Source organism: Trichosurus vulpecula, chromosome 1, assembly GCF_011100635.1.
Source record: "Trichosurus vulpecula isolate mTriVul1 chromosome 1, mTriVul1.pri, whole genome shotgun sequence".
NCBI lineage: Eukaryota > Metazoa > Chordata > Mammalia > Diprotodontia > Phalangeridae > Trichosurus > Trichosurus vulpecula.
In genome coordinates, this window is record NC_050573.1 from 283,175,677 (window position 1) to 283,196,166 (window position 20,490).

The following is a 20,490-nucleotide window of genomic DNA, read 5'->3' on the forward strand; positions in this document are numbered from 1 at the left end:
GTTTGGGCAAAGAGAAATTTTGATAAAGCTCCCTTAAAATTTTAGGTGACTTTTCTTTGTGCAAGATTAGGGAAGGCTTGACAGAGGAAGTGGCACCTGAGCTAGATTTTATAGAAAAAGGATTTAATTTTAAGAGATGTGAAACAGCAGTATGTTTCAGGCATAAAAGACAGACCCTACAAATACAAGGAATGAATCCAAAAACTAGTAATCTAGGTTGGCTAAAATAAAAAGTTTGTGAAGGAGAATTCAGTTTAAGTGCCACCTTCTCCATGAAACCTTTCCTGATTCCCACCTGCTAGTGCCTTCCACCTCCAAAATTAGTTAGCTGTCTTATATGTGCTTGTGTGTGTGTATAAACATACACATACATGCATGTATGTATATATGTGTATGCATGTATATATACACATATAGTATGTGTCTGTATGTGTATATATATGTGTGTATATGTATACACACATGTATGTTGTCTCCCCCAATAGAATAAAAATTCTTTGAATGCAGGACCTTTTTCCTTTTTGTATTTGTGTCCTTAGTGCCTAGCAAATAGTAGATGCTTAATCTGTTTATTTATTGATTAAGAGCATGAAATAAGCCAGAAAGGTAGATTGTGCTAGATTGTGTAGTGTCTTAAGTGCCAGGTTATCCTATAGACAACAAGGCACCTATGAAAGTTTTTGAGCAGAGGAGTGACAAGTTCAGATTTATTCATTATGAAGATTATTTTGGCAGTTTTATAGAGGATGGATTGAAAGAGTGGAAACTAGAGTCAGGAAAGCTTGTTAGGATCTTAAATAAAGTTCAGAAATAAGGATGAGGAACTGAACTAGATTGGCGTTAGTGAAAGTGGAACAGATGGAAGAAATATTGTCGAGGTAGAATGAATTGTACTTGACAGCTGATTAAATGATTGGGATGAAGAAGAGGGAAAATGAAAGGTGATGTTGCAGTTTCAAGTCTGGATGATTGGAATGATGTCCTCAATAGAAACAGAGAAGTTATGAGGTGAATTCAGTGAATTCTTGTTGAATTTGAGGTCTTTGGCAGAACATTGAATCCAGAAGGAGACATTTATAATGTCATTGGGAATGCTCAAGGGAGAGATCTGGGCTGGATACATTGCTATGGGAGACCTCTGCATGATGGAAGTGTATTAGATCTTAAATGGTGTTAGTATGGGAAGGCATTGAGGACAGAGCTTTGGGAGATGATGCTGAAGTGAGGATTCATTGTCTAAGCATTGGTTAGACTTCGTGCCTGCCTGGGCCTCTTCCACCTGTAAAATTCTTTTGCCTTATGGAGGATTTTGACAAGGACAAGTTGAAGAACCCAGTAAGAAGAAAACATCTGTGGTTGGGGGTTGGGGTGGGGGTTGAGACTCAGGGAGCAGAGAAGGCCTGCAAACAGTGTTAAATGGTACAGAAACCATTTAACAATCAAACTGCCTATAAGACTGAGGATTGAAAAAAGCCATTAGGTTTAGCAGTTGAGAGGTCAGTAGTCTTAGAGAGTTTTCAGTAGAGGAGTGGGTTGTACAAGGTTGTACAAGACTCACAAGATGGTAGTTGTTTACTGTTAGATACCACTTGTGGCTTAGATCATCCCAGAAGTATTCCAGAGACCTGTTCCTGGTTTCTCAAACACCAGTATTATTCAGAGGAAGTGCAATATTTGTTATGCAAGAAGACACATTTGTTCATTAAATAGACTAAATATGTGATATATAATGGACAATATCTAATTATGTAATTTATTTTGCTTTTTGTTTTTTCAAATTCAGCGTTTTAATAGACAATGTGGAAAGTAATATTTAAGGATGTTTATTAATATAGGAAGTGCATATTGTTTGAACAGAACCTTTTCCATTATTTTACTTTGGTTTATGTTATAAGATTATTCTGACTTGGATTTCATTTTTTTTGTCTCCATGGCACTATATTTCATTATAAACCTAGTGATGTTAATATAATGAGAATCCTATAAAGTTGTTTGCCTTTTCCATAAAGTTTAAAATTGTGACACTGTTTTTGATGTCTGTCTTAAGGAGAGATTGAAACTTGAAAGAAACAAAGAGTACAATCAGTTTCTCAGGGACAAGGAAGAATGGAATGAAAAGTTCAGAGAAGTTGAGAAGAGAAATCCAGAGGTAGGTTTTGCTGAAATAATTTTTTTAGAGAATGAAACTATTTATATTTATCAATTTTTACTATGCTGTAAAATGATTGTCTTTTAAAGATTTTTACCAAGTTATTAATATAAATCTTTTGAAGACAAATGACTTACCCTCTTTCTTCAGACACATCTAAAACTTACAAGCTGTCAGAATCTGTAGTGATTCAGCCTGTTGCTTTAGACTGTCCATAAAATGAGGTTTTTGAAAAGAAAAAAAAAACACATAGCCATATGCTGAAAAATAAGTATGCTCCATATTTGGAGCAATACTATAAAACATTTAAAATAGTAGTTTAAAAAATAGTCTGAATATTAATGTGGGTGAGGGTTTGGGATAAAACTGCCTCTTGATTTACTTCAGAGAGTGCCCAGGCCATACCTCCTTCTTCCTGCTTTGAGTGATCTTTCTGAGGCCTCACAGGACACAGCACCACAACCAGCAATGAGGTTGACTTGTTAGGGATGACCTTGAATCATGTAATCATCGACCCTCAGTGAATTTCTTTCTGTACACTGATGCTTAGTCTGGACTCATTTTTCTCGATGGTTAATATCCTCTCCATTCCTTTTGTGTTCCCCATCTTGACTTGCTGCTGAAGAACAAATGCCTTTCCTCAGCCTCAGATATGAGGAGGCCAGATGAAGAGTACCTTTATGAGGTACTCCTTTTGAGAACAGAATTCAGCTCAAATCAAGAAATATTTATTAAATACCCAATAGAATGCTACCAAAGTCCTACCATTTTGTATTATGTCATAAAGGTGACTGCATCATGCTACTTGGTGTATAAGTTCTAGCATGTCCTACTAATCTGGGAAGGCTTGGAATACATAATCCCTAACAGACTGTCATCTGAGTATAGGATTGTCTAAATATAAAGGCACTCATCACTACGTTAAATACAGGCATATGCATTTTTCAGCTATAGCAACTTAAAAAAATTATTTAATGTCTATCTCATTTCCATTTCCCAGTGGTAATACTGCTGTAGATTTGCCTCCCCCTTAGAATGCCTGCGCCATCATGAACAAACATTGCATCATCTTAAATCACTTCTTCTCTCCTTCTTTCCATCTTCTGGCACTTGTTGAGATGTGGCTCCCTCTGGATGCTGCTGCTTCCCTGGCCACCCTTTTCAGTACAGGCTATACTTCTCATACCCCGTGTGATGGTGGGGAATCGGACTCTTCCTTACTCCCATTGTCACTTCTAAACTTTCCCTCTGCCACTATCACAGAGCAATTTCTCCTTTGGAGTGGTTCACTAAATCCAAATTTATCACCCAACACAATTTCTGGTGGCTGTTAGTTACTGACCCACTGGAAATTCTCCTATCTTTCTTAGTTACTGGTATCTGTCGCATATTTGTCTCTTTACTCAAATTTCTGCCCTCATGCTAAGGGACTGGTTCTATTAAATACTGTTAACTTGCCTGTTCTTAATTGGCTCCAATCCAGTGACATACTCCTTCACTTCCTCTAGCTACACACAGGAATGGTTGTAACCTCGATCTTGCCACGACCTACAAGTAGTCTGCTTCCATGTTCATGAACTCTGAAATTCTTTTATCTGGTTGTAATATTTTATCATCCCATCTTTTTCTGTGCCCTACTACTCCTAACCTTATTCTTTGTCCTGATCGTGATCTCCAATCCCTTTGTTACTTAGCTCTTTCTCAGGCTGCATTGGCTACACTCTTCCCCCTTCGTAATCCCAACCGCTTTGTGAGCCAGTTCAGTTTTACACTATCATCCACTTTTGAATCACCTCCCCTGTTTCCTCCTGGAAAGGGGACATTAAATTGTGAAAATAACCCTGATCCACTATAGAATTTGATATAGAGATTTAACTTGAGAGGGTTTTGTGTGTGTGTGTGTGTGTGTGTGTGTGTGTGTGTGTATGTGTACATACACATATAGATCTATAACTGTATTTTAATACAAGGTTTGTTTTGTAGTCCTGTGTATTTTATACATTTAAAAACGTGCTAAAGAGGTGTCCATAGGAGTCCCCAGACTGCCAAAGGGGATCTATGATGCAAAAAAGGATAAGGTAGAGGCACTATGGGGATATGAGAGGAGTTAAATATTGTGGGTTCATGCACAAGCTTGTCTGTATCTCCATTGGCCATAGAAGCTCAGAGACCCTGGGTTACACACTTACCCTCAGTTTTCTCTATGGGTCTATTGTCAGTTGTGTGGGATAGGTAGTGAGGAGTCACAGGGGCGTAGTGCTAGACCTGGAGTCAAGAAGACCTGAATTCAAATCCAGCCTTAGTCGTTTACTAGTTGTGTGACTTGGGCAAATCACTTAATCTCTGCCTGCCTCAGTTTCTTCATGTATAAAATGAGGATAATAATAACATTTATTTCTGAGAGTTGTGAGGATCAGATCAGTTAATATTTGTAAATTGCTTTGCAAACTTTAAACACTATCTAAATGCTAGTTGTTATTGTTATTTTAAATTACTCCAGACTGCTTTCCCTGATGTGTGGTAATGAGGTTTTGGGGCATTAGGAAGGAATCCAAGAACTCTCCAAGTGCTGTGTCCCGTCCCCCCCAAAAAAAGATTTTACAGCTTATAAATAGAGGAATTATTGGGTTGGAAGTCAACAAAATGTGCCATATATACTAAAGAAACGGTTCTTAGCTGTTTTTAGAATAGTTTTCAAGGTTTTGTGAAATTGTTTAGATCCTTTTACTTAAAAAAATATAGTTTGAATGTTAAAAAAAGAATAAAAATTATTAGACCTACTACTCTAATTTAGGGTTTTATAGAGTTGAATTTATAGCAAAGCAGTTTTAATTCAAATTAATTTTAAGTTTAATTCACGGCAGCTATGTGGCACAACGGTCAGAGCTCAAGTCTTGGAATCAAGGAAGTCTGAGCCCAAATATAGTTCAGACACCTACTACCTTTGTGGCCTAGGGCAAGTCATTTAACCTCTGTCTACTTCAGTTTCTTCAGTAACTGTGAAATGGGGACAATAATAGCATCTACCTCCCAGAATTGTTGTGAGGATCAAATGAGATATTTATAAAGTGCTTAGTGTGGTGCCTGACACATAGTAGGTGCTTAAATGCTTGTTCTTTCCCTTCTTCCCTATGATTATTTTGAAATTAGTTGCCTGATTTGTGGAAGTACTAAGCTTCAGTTGGCATTGTTACCTTATTTTTTTTATAAGAACTCACTCTATCCTGTTTGATTTAGTTGTGTATTTCTTTTTGGACATTTGTTTAAATTATTAAACTTCATATAGTTTGCATAGTTCTTTTTAGATATTTGTTTAAATTATTAAACTTAATTTTAAAATTTTCTTTAAAGACCAAGTATATATCATAAGAATCACTTAGATAAGCAGGCTTTGTTCACTTTCAGTAGTCTCTGTGTCTAAGTATAGCCTATTTTGAAATAAAAAAATACTTAGCAGTTAAGATGTATGGCTATTATTTTGAAATTGTGGTTATGTTTAACCTCATTTTCTCATCTATCAATTACTTAACCATTTTTCTATTTTATATATGTGTATAGACACATAATTTATTTTGATTTCTGTAGAAATTCTTTGGGAGGATTTAATATTTTTAGAAATGATCTTTTTTCTTACATATTAAAATGCCAGAGTTGTTTTAAACGTAAGTAGAACCAAGAGATGTAGCTATTGCAGTTTGAATGATTACTCTCTGGTAGTGAGCATTACTTTAAATTTTTCTTTTTAAATTGGACAGCATGAAAGTGAAGGAAATAAAACCACTGTCAGTAAAGTTAAGTCCGATTTACATTCGCAAATACAGCCATCAAACAGAAATCCAGAAGCGCCCCGAAAAGATGTTTCAGGTCCAGAAACCTATGAAGAGCTTTTAACTCAGAGACGATTGGAAGAGGACAGATATCGAAGACTGGATGATGAAATCGAGTTAAGGGATGCAAAACCACATAAAAAACCTAATGAAGCCGACATCGCCAATAGAAAACACCACGAGATTGCCAGCAAAGTTGATGTTCCTGGTAGAAGATACCACAGGTTTAAAGAAGATCAAAATTTTGGCAGACAATATTATAGACCAAACTGTGGTCCTGAAGGAAGTGAAGAAATGGACCCGAGGTTTAGATACGAAAGCGATTTTGATAGAAGACCTTTGAGGGTGTTTACAACGGACAGGTATTTAAAATTCCATTTTTTATTTTTATGTTTCATTAATTTCTTTAATGTCTCTGTTACTATATTTATACTACTTTGGTGTAGGGAGGAGCAGCTGTATTTGAGTGATAGTTTTATTTTTTGGTAACCATCTGTGAACTTTTGATATACATAGCTTTGCCTGTCTTCTTTTAGTTGCTTATTGAATGTTGTGCTTCACTAGCCCTGGCATTAGGAATCTTTTGATCAAAGTACCTGAAAAGCTTTAAATTCTTTGCATGATTTCTCATGTAGATATGTTGGGTCTGTGATTGCTATGTAATGATTTCAGTCTTAACACATAAAGCTTCATTCTCATTTTTATTTGGCACTAGAAACTGTGCATATTATGAAGTTGTTTATTGTGGTCTGATTGTTTAATCTGAAAAGGTTCAAGGTGTATTTCTGGCTTATATTGAAATCTATTTTATTTGTTTGTCCAAAGGCAATGATAGAACTATTCCAGATTTTTCTGTGGGATAATCCTGTTTAGTCATTGTCCCAAAATATTAGTAATAAGGGCATAGGGACTGGTCTAGTTGTTTCATTAGGATAGCAAACTCCCAGGGGAGGAAATTTTCTCTGCCAGCCCTCTCCCAGGTTAGTCCCTTTTCTTCAACTCGTGGTCTTTGAGAGTGGCCTACGACACAGAGAGATTAAGTGACTTGAGGAAGTTCACAGCTAGGATGGGGTAGGATTTGAACCCATTTCTTCTTAGCTTTAAGACTGGCTCTCTGTCCATTAAACCATGTTATCTTATACTGAGATGTGCCCCCTGCCAACCCTCTAAAATCTAAGGAGGACAGTTTGGTAATCAATACACTAGAATATGGTCCAACAAATTCTGTTAATTCTTACATAATAATTGGGAGCATGAAATATTAGTTACCAATTCTAAATCTGATTTTTTAGAATGTAGAGAATGTTTGAAATTCTGTTTTAGGTTGTATTTGAAGGTAATATTAGAAAGGAGGAAGGCCACCTAATATATTGAAAAGACACTTAATTGGGTGACTGTTCCTGTCCTTCAACTCCGGAATAGTGCTTCCTCAGGGCATGCAAGCCTTTTTCCACGTGCATTTAATTGCTGCTTTTTTTGGGGGAGGGGAGGAGTCCTCTAATGAAGATCATGCTATTGTTTTTCTTTTATGTGTGACTGCTAGTCAGAACTGCTATTTTGTGCTTGGTTTGTGGCCATCTCTAAAATGTAGCCAGTAAAACTTTAGCAGTATCAGTGATTCATTAAGGTTATCATCATTTGCTATTCAGAAAGTATATGGTCATACATGGCCTATGAAGCTTGTACTGATAAGCCCTTTGATTCCAACTGTAAAGTTATAACTGTTTATTTTCAGAATATATTAGAAAACAATTTTTTTACTGGAATTTTGAGCAATATGATGCAATGATTTTTGCTTTAGTTTTATGTTTTTTGATTAGAAGCCTCTTTATATTTTGTTTCCCAAGGTAACTGAGGGTGTGTCCAAAAACTAAAATAAATTTTCATTTTTATAGACATTTATAGACATAATTTGCCTATAATTTATGGATTGCTAGATAGTCTTAATAATATTCCTAGTATGTAGTATTCACATGAAATTGGTTACATTTCTGTTCATGTTTCTGAAATAAATGTTTTGAAGATATCCTTACATAGAGTCTGCTTCTAACTTCTCATGAAAATGAAATGACAAATGTCTTGTGTCCTGATTATTAAAAAAATTCAATTCTTTTCCTATTAATTTCATAGTAATTGAAATCATGTTAGCATGACATTTACCCTTTTATAATAAGCTTTATACTTCCTATCCTTGCGGATCGTCTTAAGAATGAATTAGATCTAAGAACAGTCTCTACATCTAAATGAGTGGGTTGTACTATACATTTTTAAGTTCCCTTCCAGCTCTAACATCCTGTGAATTTAGGATTGTTTATTAATCTTAAGATGTGTTAGAAATATTTAACAAATTAAGGTTAATTATGTTTTTAAATTTTGTTTTTATTTTTAGTTCCAAATTCTTCCCCTCCCTCCCATCCCCAGCCCATTGAGAAGACAAGAGATACAATACCTGTTATGAATATGAGGTCATACAAAGCATATTTCTGAATTAGCCATGATAGATAAAGAACTCTTGAGGATAAAACAGTTGTAAATTGTATTAAAAGATTTGGGTCAGAGGCAATTATAAAACAGATTAGATTTTTATTTCTGATTTTTAGGTTTGCTCAGATTTGTAAATTGTTTATAGGAAGGGAAAAGGATTTCACATTTATTTGGAAGGTGAGAGTCAGTGTTTACTGGACAGTGCTATTAGGCCAAAGAATTGAAGGAGAAAGTATTTGAAGACACACAGGGTTGTAGACAGTCCAGCAGTTTTTGAACCTCAAGAAACTTAAGTACCCTCACTGAGCTGCTGGCCCTGGGCATCTTCTACTCGAGGTAGAATGCTGAGCCATCTTGAAGTGCTTACTGAAATTTGGATAGTTAGTTTTAAGATTTTTATAATAGAATTTGTTGGACCATATTCTAGTGTATTGATTACCAAACTGTCCTCCTTAGATTTTAGAGGGTTGGCAGGGGTCACATCTCAGTATAATCAATAAACAAATGTACCCTCTGTAGTCTGAAGAAACAATATTTCTTGTATATATATGTATTATTATTTTTCAAATGTGTTTTGATGCCCTTGAAATTATTAAAATACAAATTCATTTAAAAGCATTGTTGAATGTATAGTAGCTTTTTGTTGTATATTTTCTCAGTTCAGCAAATTCTAACATTACAACTATTATATAGAGATTTGCAAACATTTTTGAGGTTAAAAAAGTAGTCTTGCTGCTTGAAATGATTGGGAACTGTTGTTTTCCTGAATGTGTCCCTTATTGATTCATTTTTTCCCCCTTCTGCAAGCAAAATCGAGAGACAGAATACAATAGTTTTTAAAAGCAGTTTTTATTTTCATTTTTTCTTTCTCAAATGACTTAGAACCTTTGTTTTTCATAGGTTATAATGTATTATGCTGTACTATAAACATGATTTCCAACATTCTACAGACAGGGAAAATTGAATGAAAGAAGGTTGTGAGATGACTTGCCAAAACATATGAGGCATATGTGGTCAAGTTAGAAATATATATGTATACACTGTATCTTTAAGTCTCTTTGTGCTTACAGAATATTTTAACTTTTGGATAATATTGATAGTCTTTTGGGCTTTTCTCCAAATGAAGTGTTTTATTTCTAAAAATTTAAATAAATTTGACTTTAAAATTTATTTTTTAGCTTTAAAATAATCATGTAAGTTGTCATAACATAGTCAGCTATTAGGCTGACTTTTCATCATTGTTAATCAGCAAAACTTTCCTAAAAATTTTAACATAAAAAAAACCAAGCAAAACTAACTTTATTTTTTAACGATGGTTTTTTTATTAATTTTTTTTTAGTTTACAACACTCAGTTCCAAAGTTTTTGAGTTCCAAATTTTCTCCCTCCCTCTCCTCCACCCTACCCCCCAAGACTGCATGTAATCTGATATGGGTTCTGTATATACCTTCGCTTTAAGCTTCTTTTCCCAATAATTACATTGTAAAGAAGAATTATAACCAATGAAATGAACCATGAGAAAGATGTAACATAACCAAAAATAAAATAAAAAGTTTTTTAAAAAAAGAGCAAATAGTTTGCTTCTATATACATTCAGATTCTGTAACTCTTTCTGTGGATGTGGACAGCCTTTTCCATCATGAGTCTTTTGGAGCTGTCTTAGAACCTTGCATCGTTGAGAAGAGCCAAGTCTATCAAAGTCATCACAGAAGTAGCAGTGTGTCTGTGGTTGTGTACAATGTTCTCTTGGTTCTGCTCCCTTCACTCATCATCAGATCATATAAGACTCTCTAAAAAACTAAGTTTAGTTAGTTATATGCCATGCTTTAGCTGGAAAGAGCCTTAGAGCTCATCTAGTTCGACCCAACTCGAGGAAACTGAGACTTACAGATAGATGTTAAAGGACTTTCCCAGAGTCACACTTCTTGTCAGCAGCACAATCCTACCTAACTAGCTATGTGGCCTTGGACAATTCCATCTAGTAGAACCATGGGATTATGGAACTGACCAGTTGGAAGAGACCTCAGGGCATATCTAGACTAACTGGTAAACTTCATGAATTTCATCTATAAAACTCATTGAAGGTCTTTTCAATTGAAGGCCACTGTAGTGTAGTGAACAAGGGCTGAATTGAGAGTCAGGAGAGACCAGATTTTCCTTCACAAACCCTTCAGTCATATGAAGATTTATCACATGCCTTCCTAGGTATTCTTTGTGCTAGGCTAACTTCTTAGTTTTTTCAACTGATCTTGTTATGACATTGCTTTTAGTGTGATCAATATCCTGGTCACCCAAGTCTGGTTTTGCTTCTTTGTTAGTGCCCCTTGTGGACGCAAAAATGACATGGAAGAAAGAACAGTTTCTACGTCTGGAATTCCCTACCCTAATGAAATTACAGATCTCAATTCCCTTTCTTTTTCCACCCCAAATATATTATAGCACATAGCATAATGTACGTAGTGTAAAGTGATATAGAGTATTTGTCTCTTGCCCCTTCCTTTCTCACTTTTGCATGAGAAAATAAAGTGTATCTGCCCACCCAATGTACATAGTGATTTTGGTGATGGGTTAAATTGATAGTGGAGAGAGACTGAACAGGGGATAGAAGAAGAAGGGTACACCAGTAGTAGGACAACAAGAAGAGAATTGAAGGCCTTAGGAGGGTTTTTATGTTCTCATCTTGTACCTGGGAAGTGGTATTAGCTTATAACTGTAATTTAGGAAATTAGGGAAAAGGTATGCGTAATACCCCTTTACTACACTGTGTTAGACTCACAACTTGAAAACATACAGCTCACAATATTACCAAAGAAAGTTTTGTTAAAAGGAAGAAGACAATGGGGCAGCTAGGTGGCGCAGGAAGTAGAGCATGGGCCCTGGAGTCCTCAGACCTCAGACACTTGACATAGTTACTAGCTGTTTGACCTTGGGCAAGTCACTTAACCCCAATTGCCCTATCTTCCTCCCTCAAAAAAAAAAGGAGGATGACAAAATAGAAATCTGAGAATGAACAACGCATAGTCTCAAAAATGTATGTAAGCTAAAGCACGGTAGAAGGATCACTGTATTTGGAATCAGAAAACCTGGGTTCAAATCCTATCTCTGCCATTTACTGTGTTTGTGACTTCTAACAAGTGACTATACATTCTTTGAAGCTTCATTTTCCTCATTCTTAACCCTGTGGTTAGAGAACTTTTAAAAAATTGATAACTATGTTTTAATATGATTGGTTTTCCTTTTATTTCATGCCTTTTAAAACATTATTCTGACTGTCAAGGGATCCATGACATTAAAAGGTTAAGAGCCCCTGGGCTAGATAATCTGATAGTTTCCAAATCTTCCAGCTCTAAATCTGATAGAAGTTCTTCCCTACTAGTCCTGCCTTGGAGGAGCATGTGTGGTGTTCCTTTGTGTGGGAATGTCATTCTTTCCTTCCTCCTGCTTCTCATGGAGCTATGGAACAGTATTACCCTAGTTCCTCAGTCAGGGTCAGAGTAGTCTTCCAGTTTGTGTAGTCTTCCAGTCTTTTGATGCTATTTCCCCACTATGGTTAAGTGCAAAAACCCATCCTCAGTCCTTTTTATTTTGTCCTCAGTCTTGTTGCTTCCATTCTTCCCCATAGGCCTTTCTTCTTAGACTGACTTGTTTGGTCTCTGACCATTGCCAGGCCCACCCATCATAATGCATATGCTTTGGTGCAGATACTCTTTATTTTCCTCAATTACTCTCATAAAAAGGGAGAGAGAGAGGAAGGACAAATATCCTAATACTCACTACAAATGTATACATTTCTGAAATTCATAATTAATTTCAGATGGTTTCTGTTAGTTGCAGAAAGCATTGAGCATATACATAAAAATTATGAAGACTACCTTACTCTGATAAAATATAAATATTTGAGATTATGGTTATTAGAGGAAATAAAATATAGGAGAAAGAGCACTCAGTCTAGATTTAGAGGCCATAAGTTTAAATCCAGTCTCTGAAGCTTAAATTATTTGTGTGACCTTGGCAAGTCACTTAAGCTCTCTGGGCCTCAGTTTCCTTACTTGTAAAATGAGATGGTTGAACTAGTTGACCTATGAGGACCCTTCTAAATCATGAGCTATAATCTTAAAATCAATTTCAAAATGGATTTCAATCAATTAGATTGAATTAAATCTAAATGAATTTCAGAATCTAAAGTTCTCTTATTTTATACGTCTGTTAAATATTTTTTTCATTTGTATAGTTAAATGCAGACACCATTTATTTAACATGATGTGTTCAAGGTTGAATGTAAGAAATAAATGGGAAAATAATTAGAAAGGTGTGGTATGATACAAAATGTGAGCTGCATGCTTTTCTTTAACATCTATTATGGGAATGCTTTATAGTATAATCTGCTTATAATAACGAAGTTGTTGAGAAGAAATATTTTTTTCCTCATATAGTAGTATAAAAATAGGTCTAGCATAATGATAATTATTTTTTTTTAAATACTGTATCACTGAACTCAAGGTCTGTGCTAGGTTAATAATTCATTTCTGAAATGGCTTGTTTGGTTTTGGTGTTTAAGAAAAAGGGGAAAGTTATTTATTACCATAGCCGGTTGTTAATTCACATTTAAAGTGGATGGCTGAAAAACCAGTTTAACTCACAGCAATACCAGGCTGAATTCCTCTGGTCTTTTCCTACCATAGATTTGGCCTGTAGCTATTTACATAAGTCTGGTTGCCTTGGGCATGTGGAGTTTTTATCTCTTTTAAAAAAATTATTTTTTTAGGGACCAATGTATTTCTTGCTGAGAAAAGAGTGGCCATACAATAGAAAAGGTGCTTTCCCCAGGAGCCATCCCTTCCCCTTTCCCTCTTTCTTCATTCCCTTTCCATTTTTTCTGCTTCCCCTTTTCTCTTCTGCTTTCTCCCTTCCTTCTTCCTCTTTTCTCCTTTCCCTTTCCTTTGCAGTGTAGAGGAACTGGAAGATGAATCAACTTATTCTGGCAATTGTACCTTTCTCCTAACTACAGTTGCAGATGAAGCCAAATACAAGCTAAACTAAATACTTAAACTAAACATTTATGAAGTGCCTACTCTGTGCCAGGCATTAAGCTGTAAGAGGGATACAAAAAGAGACAAAAGTCAGTCCCTGCCCTCTAGGAGTTTACAGTTAACTGTTGGCTGGGAGAGACTACGTGCAAATAAATACATGTAAAGGAAGCTATATACGGGATAAATAGGAAATAATTAACTGAGGAAAGGCCCTGGGATTAAGAAGGGTTGGGAAAGTTGTTTCTGTGGTGTTTGACTTTTCATGACCCCGTTTTGGAGTTTCTTGGCGAAGATACTGGAGTGGATTGGCATTTCTTTTTCTGACTCATTTTACAGATGAGAAACAGAGGCAAACAGGGTTAAGTGACTTGCCCAGGATCAAACAGCTGGTAAGTGTCTGAGGTTGGATTTGAATTCATGAAGATGAGTCTTCCTGATTCCAAGCTCAGTGCTGCATCCACTGTGCCACTTAGATGCCCCCAAGGGTTGGGAAAGGCTTCTTGTAAATTCCTGGAGCTGAGAGTTAAAGTGCCTTGTTCGTGGAATAGCCAAGAGGTCAGTGTCATTGGATCAAAGAGTATGTGTTTGGAAAGGTAGGAGGCTCAGTATGAAGGCCTTTTGAAGCCAAACAGAGCATTTTGTGTTTGATCCTGGAGGTGATAGGAAGCCACTGGAGTTATTGAATAGGGATGTATGTGGTTGGATCTGCACTTTAGGAAAATCATTTTAGTGGCTGAATGGAGAATGGATTTTAGTAGAGACAGACTTGAGGCAGGCAGATCCACCATCAGGCTACTGCAGTAATCCAAGTGTGAGGTGATGAGGACCTGCACTGGAGTGGTGGCAGTGCCTGAGGAGAGAAGGGGGTGTAATGGAGAGATGCCTCAGTGTTGAAATCAACAGGCCTTCACAACAGCTTGGATATGGTGGGGTGAGAGTGAACAGTCCAAGATGATTCCTAGGTTTGGAGCCTGAGGATGATGTTGTCCTCTACAGCAATAGGGGAGGGTAGGAGGGGAGTGTTTCAGGAGAAAGTGAGTGAGTAGTATTTTGGACAGGAGTTTAAGTTGAGTGATTATGCTCTTTTTGTATTTCTGAAGCCAGTCTGTAGTTCTAACTAAACTGCTTGGATGTGGATTTAAAATACGTACCTCTGAGTTGTATGGTACTGGGGACATTTGGATTGTTAGTATTATATTTTTAGGACTGATAGTGATAGTCTCCAGATCCCCTCTCTTCTAGGACTGTTCTGGAGCCCATTCCTACCAGCTCCCTGATTGTTGGTTTTCAGTGTGAGCGTTTATACTTTGGAAATTAGCAAACGCTATTGTTTTGTTGATTGTCTAGATTTAAAAAAATGATGGAGAAAATGTTAATGATACTCATTAAGCTTAAAAGTATGTCACGTGAACTTTTTTGTGGGGGGGAGACCCATTTGTTAAGCATTTATCAGCATGCTGCCTACCTCTCACTTCCCTGCAGATGGAAAAAGAAAGACTGTGGTATATCAGTTGACTCAGGTATTTCTTGGATTTCTCTCTTTTGTTTCTTCATGACCTATCATGGCCAGCCCTTCATACTCATAAGGGGAAAAGATAGGAATAATAAACCCTTTCCCTGTTTCCTTCCTTTCTTTACAGTAGATTACAACCACTTACTCTGGAGAGGTTCAATTAGCTTTAAATAGTGGACTTTGAAAATATACCTATAGATTGTCTTCGTATCTTTCCCAGTGCCTCGTTCTGATTTATTTTTTAATAGAATTTAATTTTTCCAATTACATGTAAAGATAGTTTTCAGCATTAATTTTTTATAAGATTTTGAGTTCCAAATTTTTCTCCCTTTCTACATCCTCTCCTTTTTCCCCAAGATGACATGAAATCTGAGATATGGGTTATACATGTGCAGTCGTGTTAAACATTTTCACATTACTCATGTGAAAGAAGAAATAGAACAAAAAGAAAAAAACCACCAAGAAAAAAAAATTTTAAGTGAAAATAGTATGCTTTGTTCTGCATTCAGACTCCATAGTTCATTCTCTGAATGTGGATAGCATTTTCCATCATGATTCTTTTGGAATTGGATCACTGTAGTGCTGAGAAGAGCTAAATCTGTCATAGTTGATCATTGTACAGTGTTGCTGTTACTGTGTACAATGTTCTCCTGGTTCTGCTCGCTTCACTCAGCATCAGTTCACATAAGTCTTCGCAGGTTTTTCTGGTATCTGCCTGCTCATCATTTCTTATAGTACAATAGTATTCCATTACATTCATGTACCACAGCTTATTCAGCCATTACCAAATTGATGGGCATTCCCTTGATTTCCAATTCTTTGCCACTACGAAAAGAGCTGCTATAAATATTTTTCTACATACAAGTCCTTTCCCCCTTTCTTATGATCTTTTTGGGACCCAGGCCTAGTAGTGGTATTGTTGGATCAAAAGGTATGCACAGTTTGATTGCCCTTTGGGCCTAGTTTCAAATTGTTGTCCAAAATGGTGGATCAGTTCACAATTCCACCAACAATGCATTAGTGTCCCAATTTTCTCACATCTCCAATATTTATCATTTTCCTTTTCTGTCATATTAGCCAATCTGATAGGTGTGAGGTGGTACTTCAGAGATGTTTTAATTTACATTTCTCTAACCAATAGTGATTTAGAGCATTTTTTTTCATGCTACTATAGATAGCTTTAATTTCTTCATTGGAAAATGCCTGTTCATATCCTTTGACCATTTATCAATTGGGGAATAATTTGTATTCTTATAAATTTGACTCAGTTCTCTATATATTTGAGAAATGAGGTCTTTATCAGAAACTCTTGCTGTAAAAATTGTTTTCCACGTTTCTGGTTTTCTTCTAATCTTGGATGTATTGGTTTTGTTTGTGCAAAAACTTTTTAATTGAATGTAATAAAAATTATTCCATTTTGTACTTTGTAATGGTCTCTATCTCTTGTTTGGTCATAAATTCTTCCCTTCTTCATAGCATAGATCTCATTCTGTATAAAGATAATCTGCAGTTAAAATTCCAGTTAAAACTCACCTAAAACTTGAGTTAGCTAGTGGCTACTAGGTAATCAACAGAAGCTTCTGTGGGATAGATTTCAATACCTATTTACATTCTTCTCCTTGCTCTGTGATCTCAGACTTCTTTTTACACTTGAAATTCTTGTATTTTTACATAACTGATTATTTTCAAGGACCTTTTTGCGATGTACTTTTAAAATATATTTAATCCAAATGTTAACGGTGAATTTAACTATTTTATATCAGGAGGCATTGTTGAATTAAGGGTTTAATTTGAGTTGCTGTTTGCTTAATGCTTTTTGAGAGAAAGATCTGGGAAACAATGCAAAGCTGATAGAGTCAAGAACATTTTTGTGCATAGACTTTAGGTTTGAAATAAAATTTGACAAATTGAAATGAAAATGAAATTAATATTTCGAAAGTTTCTCATGAAGGCTTTTGTTGATTCAGATGAAGAGGTGAGGAGTAGGAGAGATTATGTATCTGTTAATAATAAAAGCCAGAATCCTGAATTTCAATCTCTTTCAAAGATGTTACTACTTCTTAGAGTTCATTAAGTAAAGACTGTGTATGGTGGCTTTCTAAAGAGTGAAAAGTAAGATGATTTAAATTCATATCTTTATGATGGGACCCTTGGGAAAAATGATATATGATAATTCTAATTTAGCATTTACAATGAACATAATATTATTAGCAGAGCTAAACTTACACTTTGGATGTCAGGAAATGTGGATATAAAATATCATGTTGATTTCTCCCTAGGAGAAATTGAACTAAAGAAATCAGTGTTTGCCAAATGGAAAAAAAAAAGCTGAATAAGAAAAATGTTATTTAAGAGTCATAATTTTAAAAAAAAGAATTTCAATGAAGAAAAATTAACCTTGTTTCCTTCTATGACTTATCCTGTTTCTAATTCAAATTTTTATCATCTTGTGATATATTTCTTGTAATTAGGGGTATTAAACAAATGTTCTGATTATTTGATGCCCAACCTACATTCCATCTGATTTAAAATATTCATAAGACTAATGTTGTTTTTTTATTGTTTACATTTCTGTTGAAATAATGCCTGGGTTCTCTAAATTCTGATCTCTTAGAAGGAGTACTTAGCTGCTTAAACCAATAACTAATTGGTAAAGATTTTGTGTTATGAATATACTGAAAGAATGTAATCTGCATTTTGAATTTGTAGAAGTCACATTGAGATAATTTATAGTAAACTGAACATTCTAAAGATTGTTAATATCTAAAGTAAATTTTTGCCTTTTTGCTCACTGGTAGATTTTATTTGTATCATCCTATTTTAATGATATTAGTGTGTGTTTACAGTGAAACTTCATTATAACATTCTGCTCCGTTTAATGTTTCCTATATCTAATGTAAAAAAAACAAACAAACTTGGGAGATGTAAAGAGGTTTCACTGTAGCTGGAGTATGCTTTATAAGCCCATGTATTTTTAAGGATGTACAGAAACAGACGAGAGAGAGTTCCCCCTATGGAATATGAGGAAGATTTTCCAGAACAATCAAACATACGCGTTTCATCGGCTGGAAATAACAGGTATAATATGTAGTTTAATTTTATCCTTCAGTCATTTACTGGGAAACTGCAGCTCTCTCAAAAGGACTGACTGGAGAATATATATATTTATGACCAGGGTTCCTTAATACTAGAGGAAATCATTGAAAAAGCTGTTGGGAGAGGGAGGTGAGATTTGCTCAGAAGGAATATTTATTAGGTCATAGCATTTTTTTTTCTTTAAAAAATTGCTGTATGTAACTTTTATTAAAGACCTCAGATACTGTCAGTATTATAAATTCTTTACAACATTTTTAGAAATAAGAATCTTGTATGGTATGAAAGATAAGTTAGTTTGATAGAAATACATTTAAAGTATTTCACAGTTACAGAGTAGCTAAAGATTTCTTTCCTTTTAATCATGTTTCTATAGGACTATATCTTTTTTATTTTTGTTAAAAAAAGGTTTTTTGGTTTTGGGGTTTTTTTTTGGAGGTTTACTGTTTGTACGAAGTAATATATTCTTCTCTTTGTTAATTGGTTCTCAGTACACATGCCTTGCTAAAATGAAAATTGTTTTTGGGTTTAACTTTTTTGTACTCATTGTAGTTGTGAGTTTCAGTCTTTTTAGGAGAAAGAGAGGACTGTAGGACTTCTTTCTTTCATACATATGTTTGGTGACCGTGTTTTCTGGACCAAAAATCAGTACACATAAGGCTTCGAGAAAAGATGTATTTGTAAAGCCTGTTTTGTTAAAAGAATACTTTTCTTTTCTTCTTGAAATTGGGACTGTTCTACAGAATTGTGGGATGTATGGTCGTCATATCCGCATGTCATATATAAGGCCCTAATTTTTAAAACCTACAGATTATACTGAATTTAGTTATTATATGTTGAGATGAATTTTTTGTCTTTGAGAAAAGTAGAATCACAAGATTTTAAATAATTAACATTGAGAGAAGAAAACTGATTGGGGTTTTCTTTTGAAGGAATCAGATCACAGCTATTTGTGGTTCCCGTGTCCCAGGAAATCTCTTGGGATTACTCTTTTCTAAGTGCAGGGAAAAAAAAACCCACCAATTTTTCTTTTAGTTTATGAGAATTTTACTTGTTAAAATCTTAACTTTCACAGGAATCCCTTTGAGCATTTCCTTTTCTAGGCTGGAATTTTCAGTATGGGGCAGAGCTCTCTGTGAGTTAAGGGCCCTCTAGAGCCAGACCTTGCTATTGCTTGCACAAGAATATGTTAGTTTCCTTGTGTCCTGCACAGAAACAGAAAAAAAAAATGCTCATGTTTTTATTGTAATTTTGCCAAGATATGCTACATTCTACTGATTTTTAAAAATTTGTGAATAGGTGACATTAATATTTTACTATAGCATTTTTGCTTGTGCACTATTTGGATTCTGATTTATTTTCATTTCCTATTGTCACCAGTGTGCCAAATAGCCATCTTGGTGATGAACGATCAAAGTCTGCCACTGTTAAAACTGAGAGTCCTTTTGCAGGGATGATTTTTGGTATGTATACATTTCTTTACTGACGAGGCCTTTGCAGAAATATTTTGTATTCTACATTTGAAATATACATTTTCATGATATATTAGTGTGGGTAGATTTATGTGAGATTTTAATTATTAGGTTTTTCTTATTTTTAAGTGAATCACTTTATTAGAGTAGTGAAATATTAGCTTTATGAGAATTTTACCAACTTGTAAGCTAGGTAGGGTAAAATTTTTTTGGATATGAAATTGTTATTTATCTTGGTTGTTTTAAATGCAGTAATTTTATGTATTTTTAAATTTATTCAGCATCCTCTTTTTGTGTTTTAGTGCCCTATTTTTTTCAGATGAGTCAGGATTACTTTTAGGGCTCAAGGAAAATAATTGCAAAAGATGTCTGATCAGATTTTCTTATGACATTTAGTGGCAGTTTTCCTAAGAATGATTTTGTAATAAATAGGGCATCAACACACAGGGCACATACATACAACTTAGATTTCCTAAAGAAATTTATTATAGCCAATAGTGGTTGCCAGACAGGTGTAAGGAGGAGGTAAAATGAAATCTTCACAGGCCTGTCTGAGATTTTAGATGTTCAGGGTCTCTGGTTGGTTAGGGTGGAAAAAGGGAGCAAAGCAGGGAAAAGCCAGTAGCTCCCCCCAAATTGAGGTCTCAGGCAGGGTTGCAAGGCCATAGGTAGCTTTCTGTCAAATCTCTTGTCAGTGGAGAGCTCTCAGAAGAGCTAGTTGTAAGGGGAGACAAGCAGCCGAGTATCTATGTTAACTCCCCTGCCCCATAGCAGTATTCTGAGGGGTTAGAATCCCCAGGTTTTAGGAACGAAATGTTTTTGGCTGTTAGCTCTTAAAAGCTTTTCTTTTTACATATCAAAGGGCCCATCTCTGATCCATGTTGGAGAGATTTCAGTTTTCTTGTTCCCAGGATTCTAGGGCA

At 35.3% G+C, this 20,490-nt stretch overlaps 1 protein-coding gene across 7 annotated transcripts in view; it reads left to right on the plus strand.

The window, feature by feature from the left end:
• Positions 1 to 20,490, plus strand: part of CSPP1 (centrosome and spindle pole associated protein 1) — a 135,858-nt gene that overhangs the window by 39,297 nt on the left and 76,071 nt on the right. For 5 of the 7 annotated variants that reach the window (XM_036766552.1, XM_036766589.1, XM_036766561.1 and 2 more), the window contains exons 6-9: positions 2,048 to 2,149; positions 5,905 to 6,338; positions 17,982 to 18,080; positions 19,476 to 19,558. In XM_036766552.1, the coding sequence (XP_036622447.1) occupies positions 2,048 to 2,149; positions 5,905 to 6,338; positions 17,982 to 18,080; positions 19,476 to 19,558 (718 nt within the window). The remainder of the gene's footprint in view (positions 1 to 2,047; positions 2,150 to 5,904; positions 6,339 to 17,981; positions 18,081 to 19,475; positions 19,559 to 20,490) is intronic. The other 2 variants (XM_036766571.1, XM_036766579.1) reach the window with 2 other exon arrangements.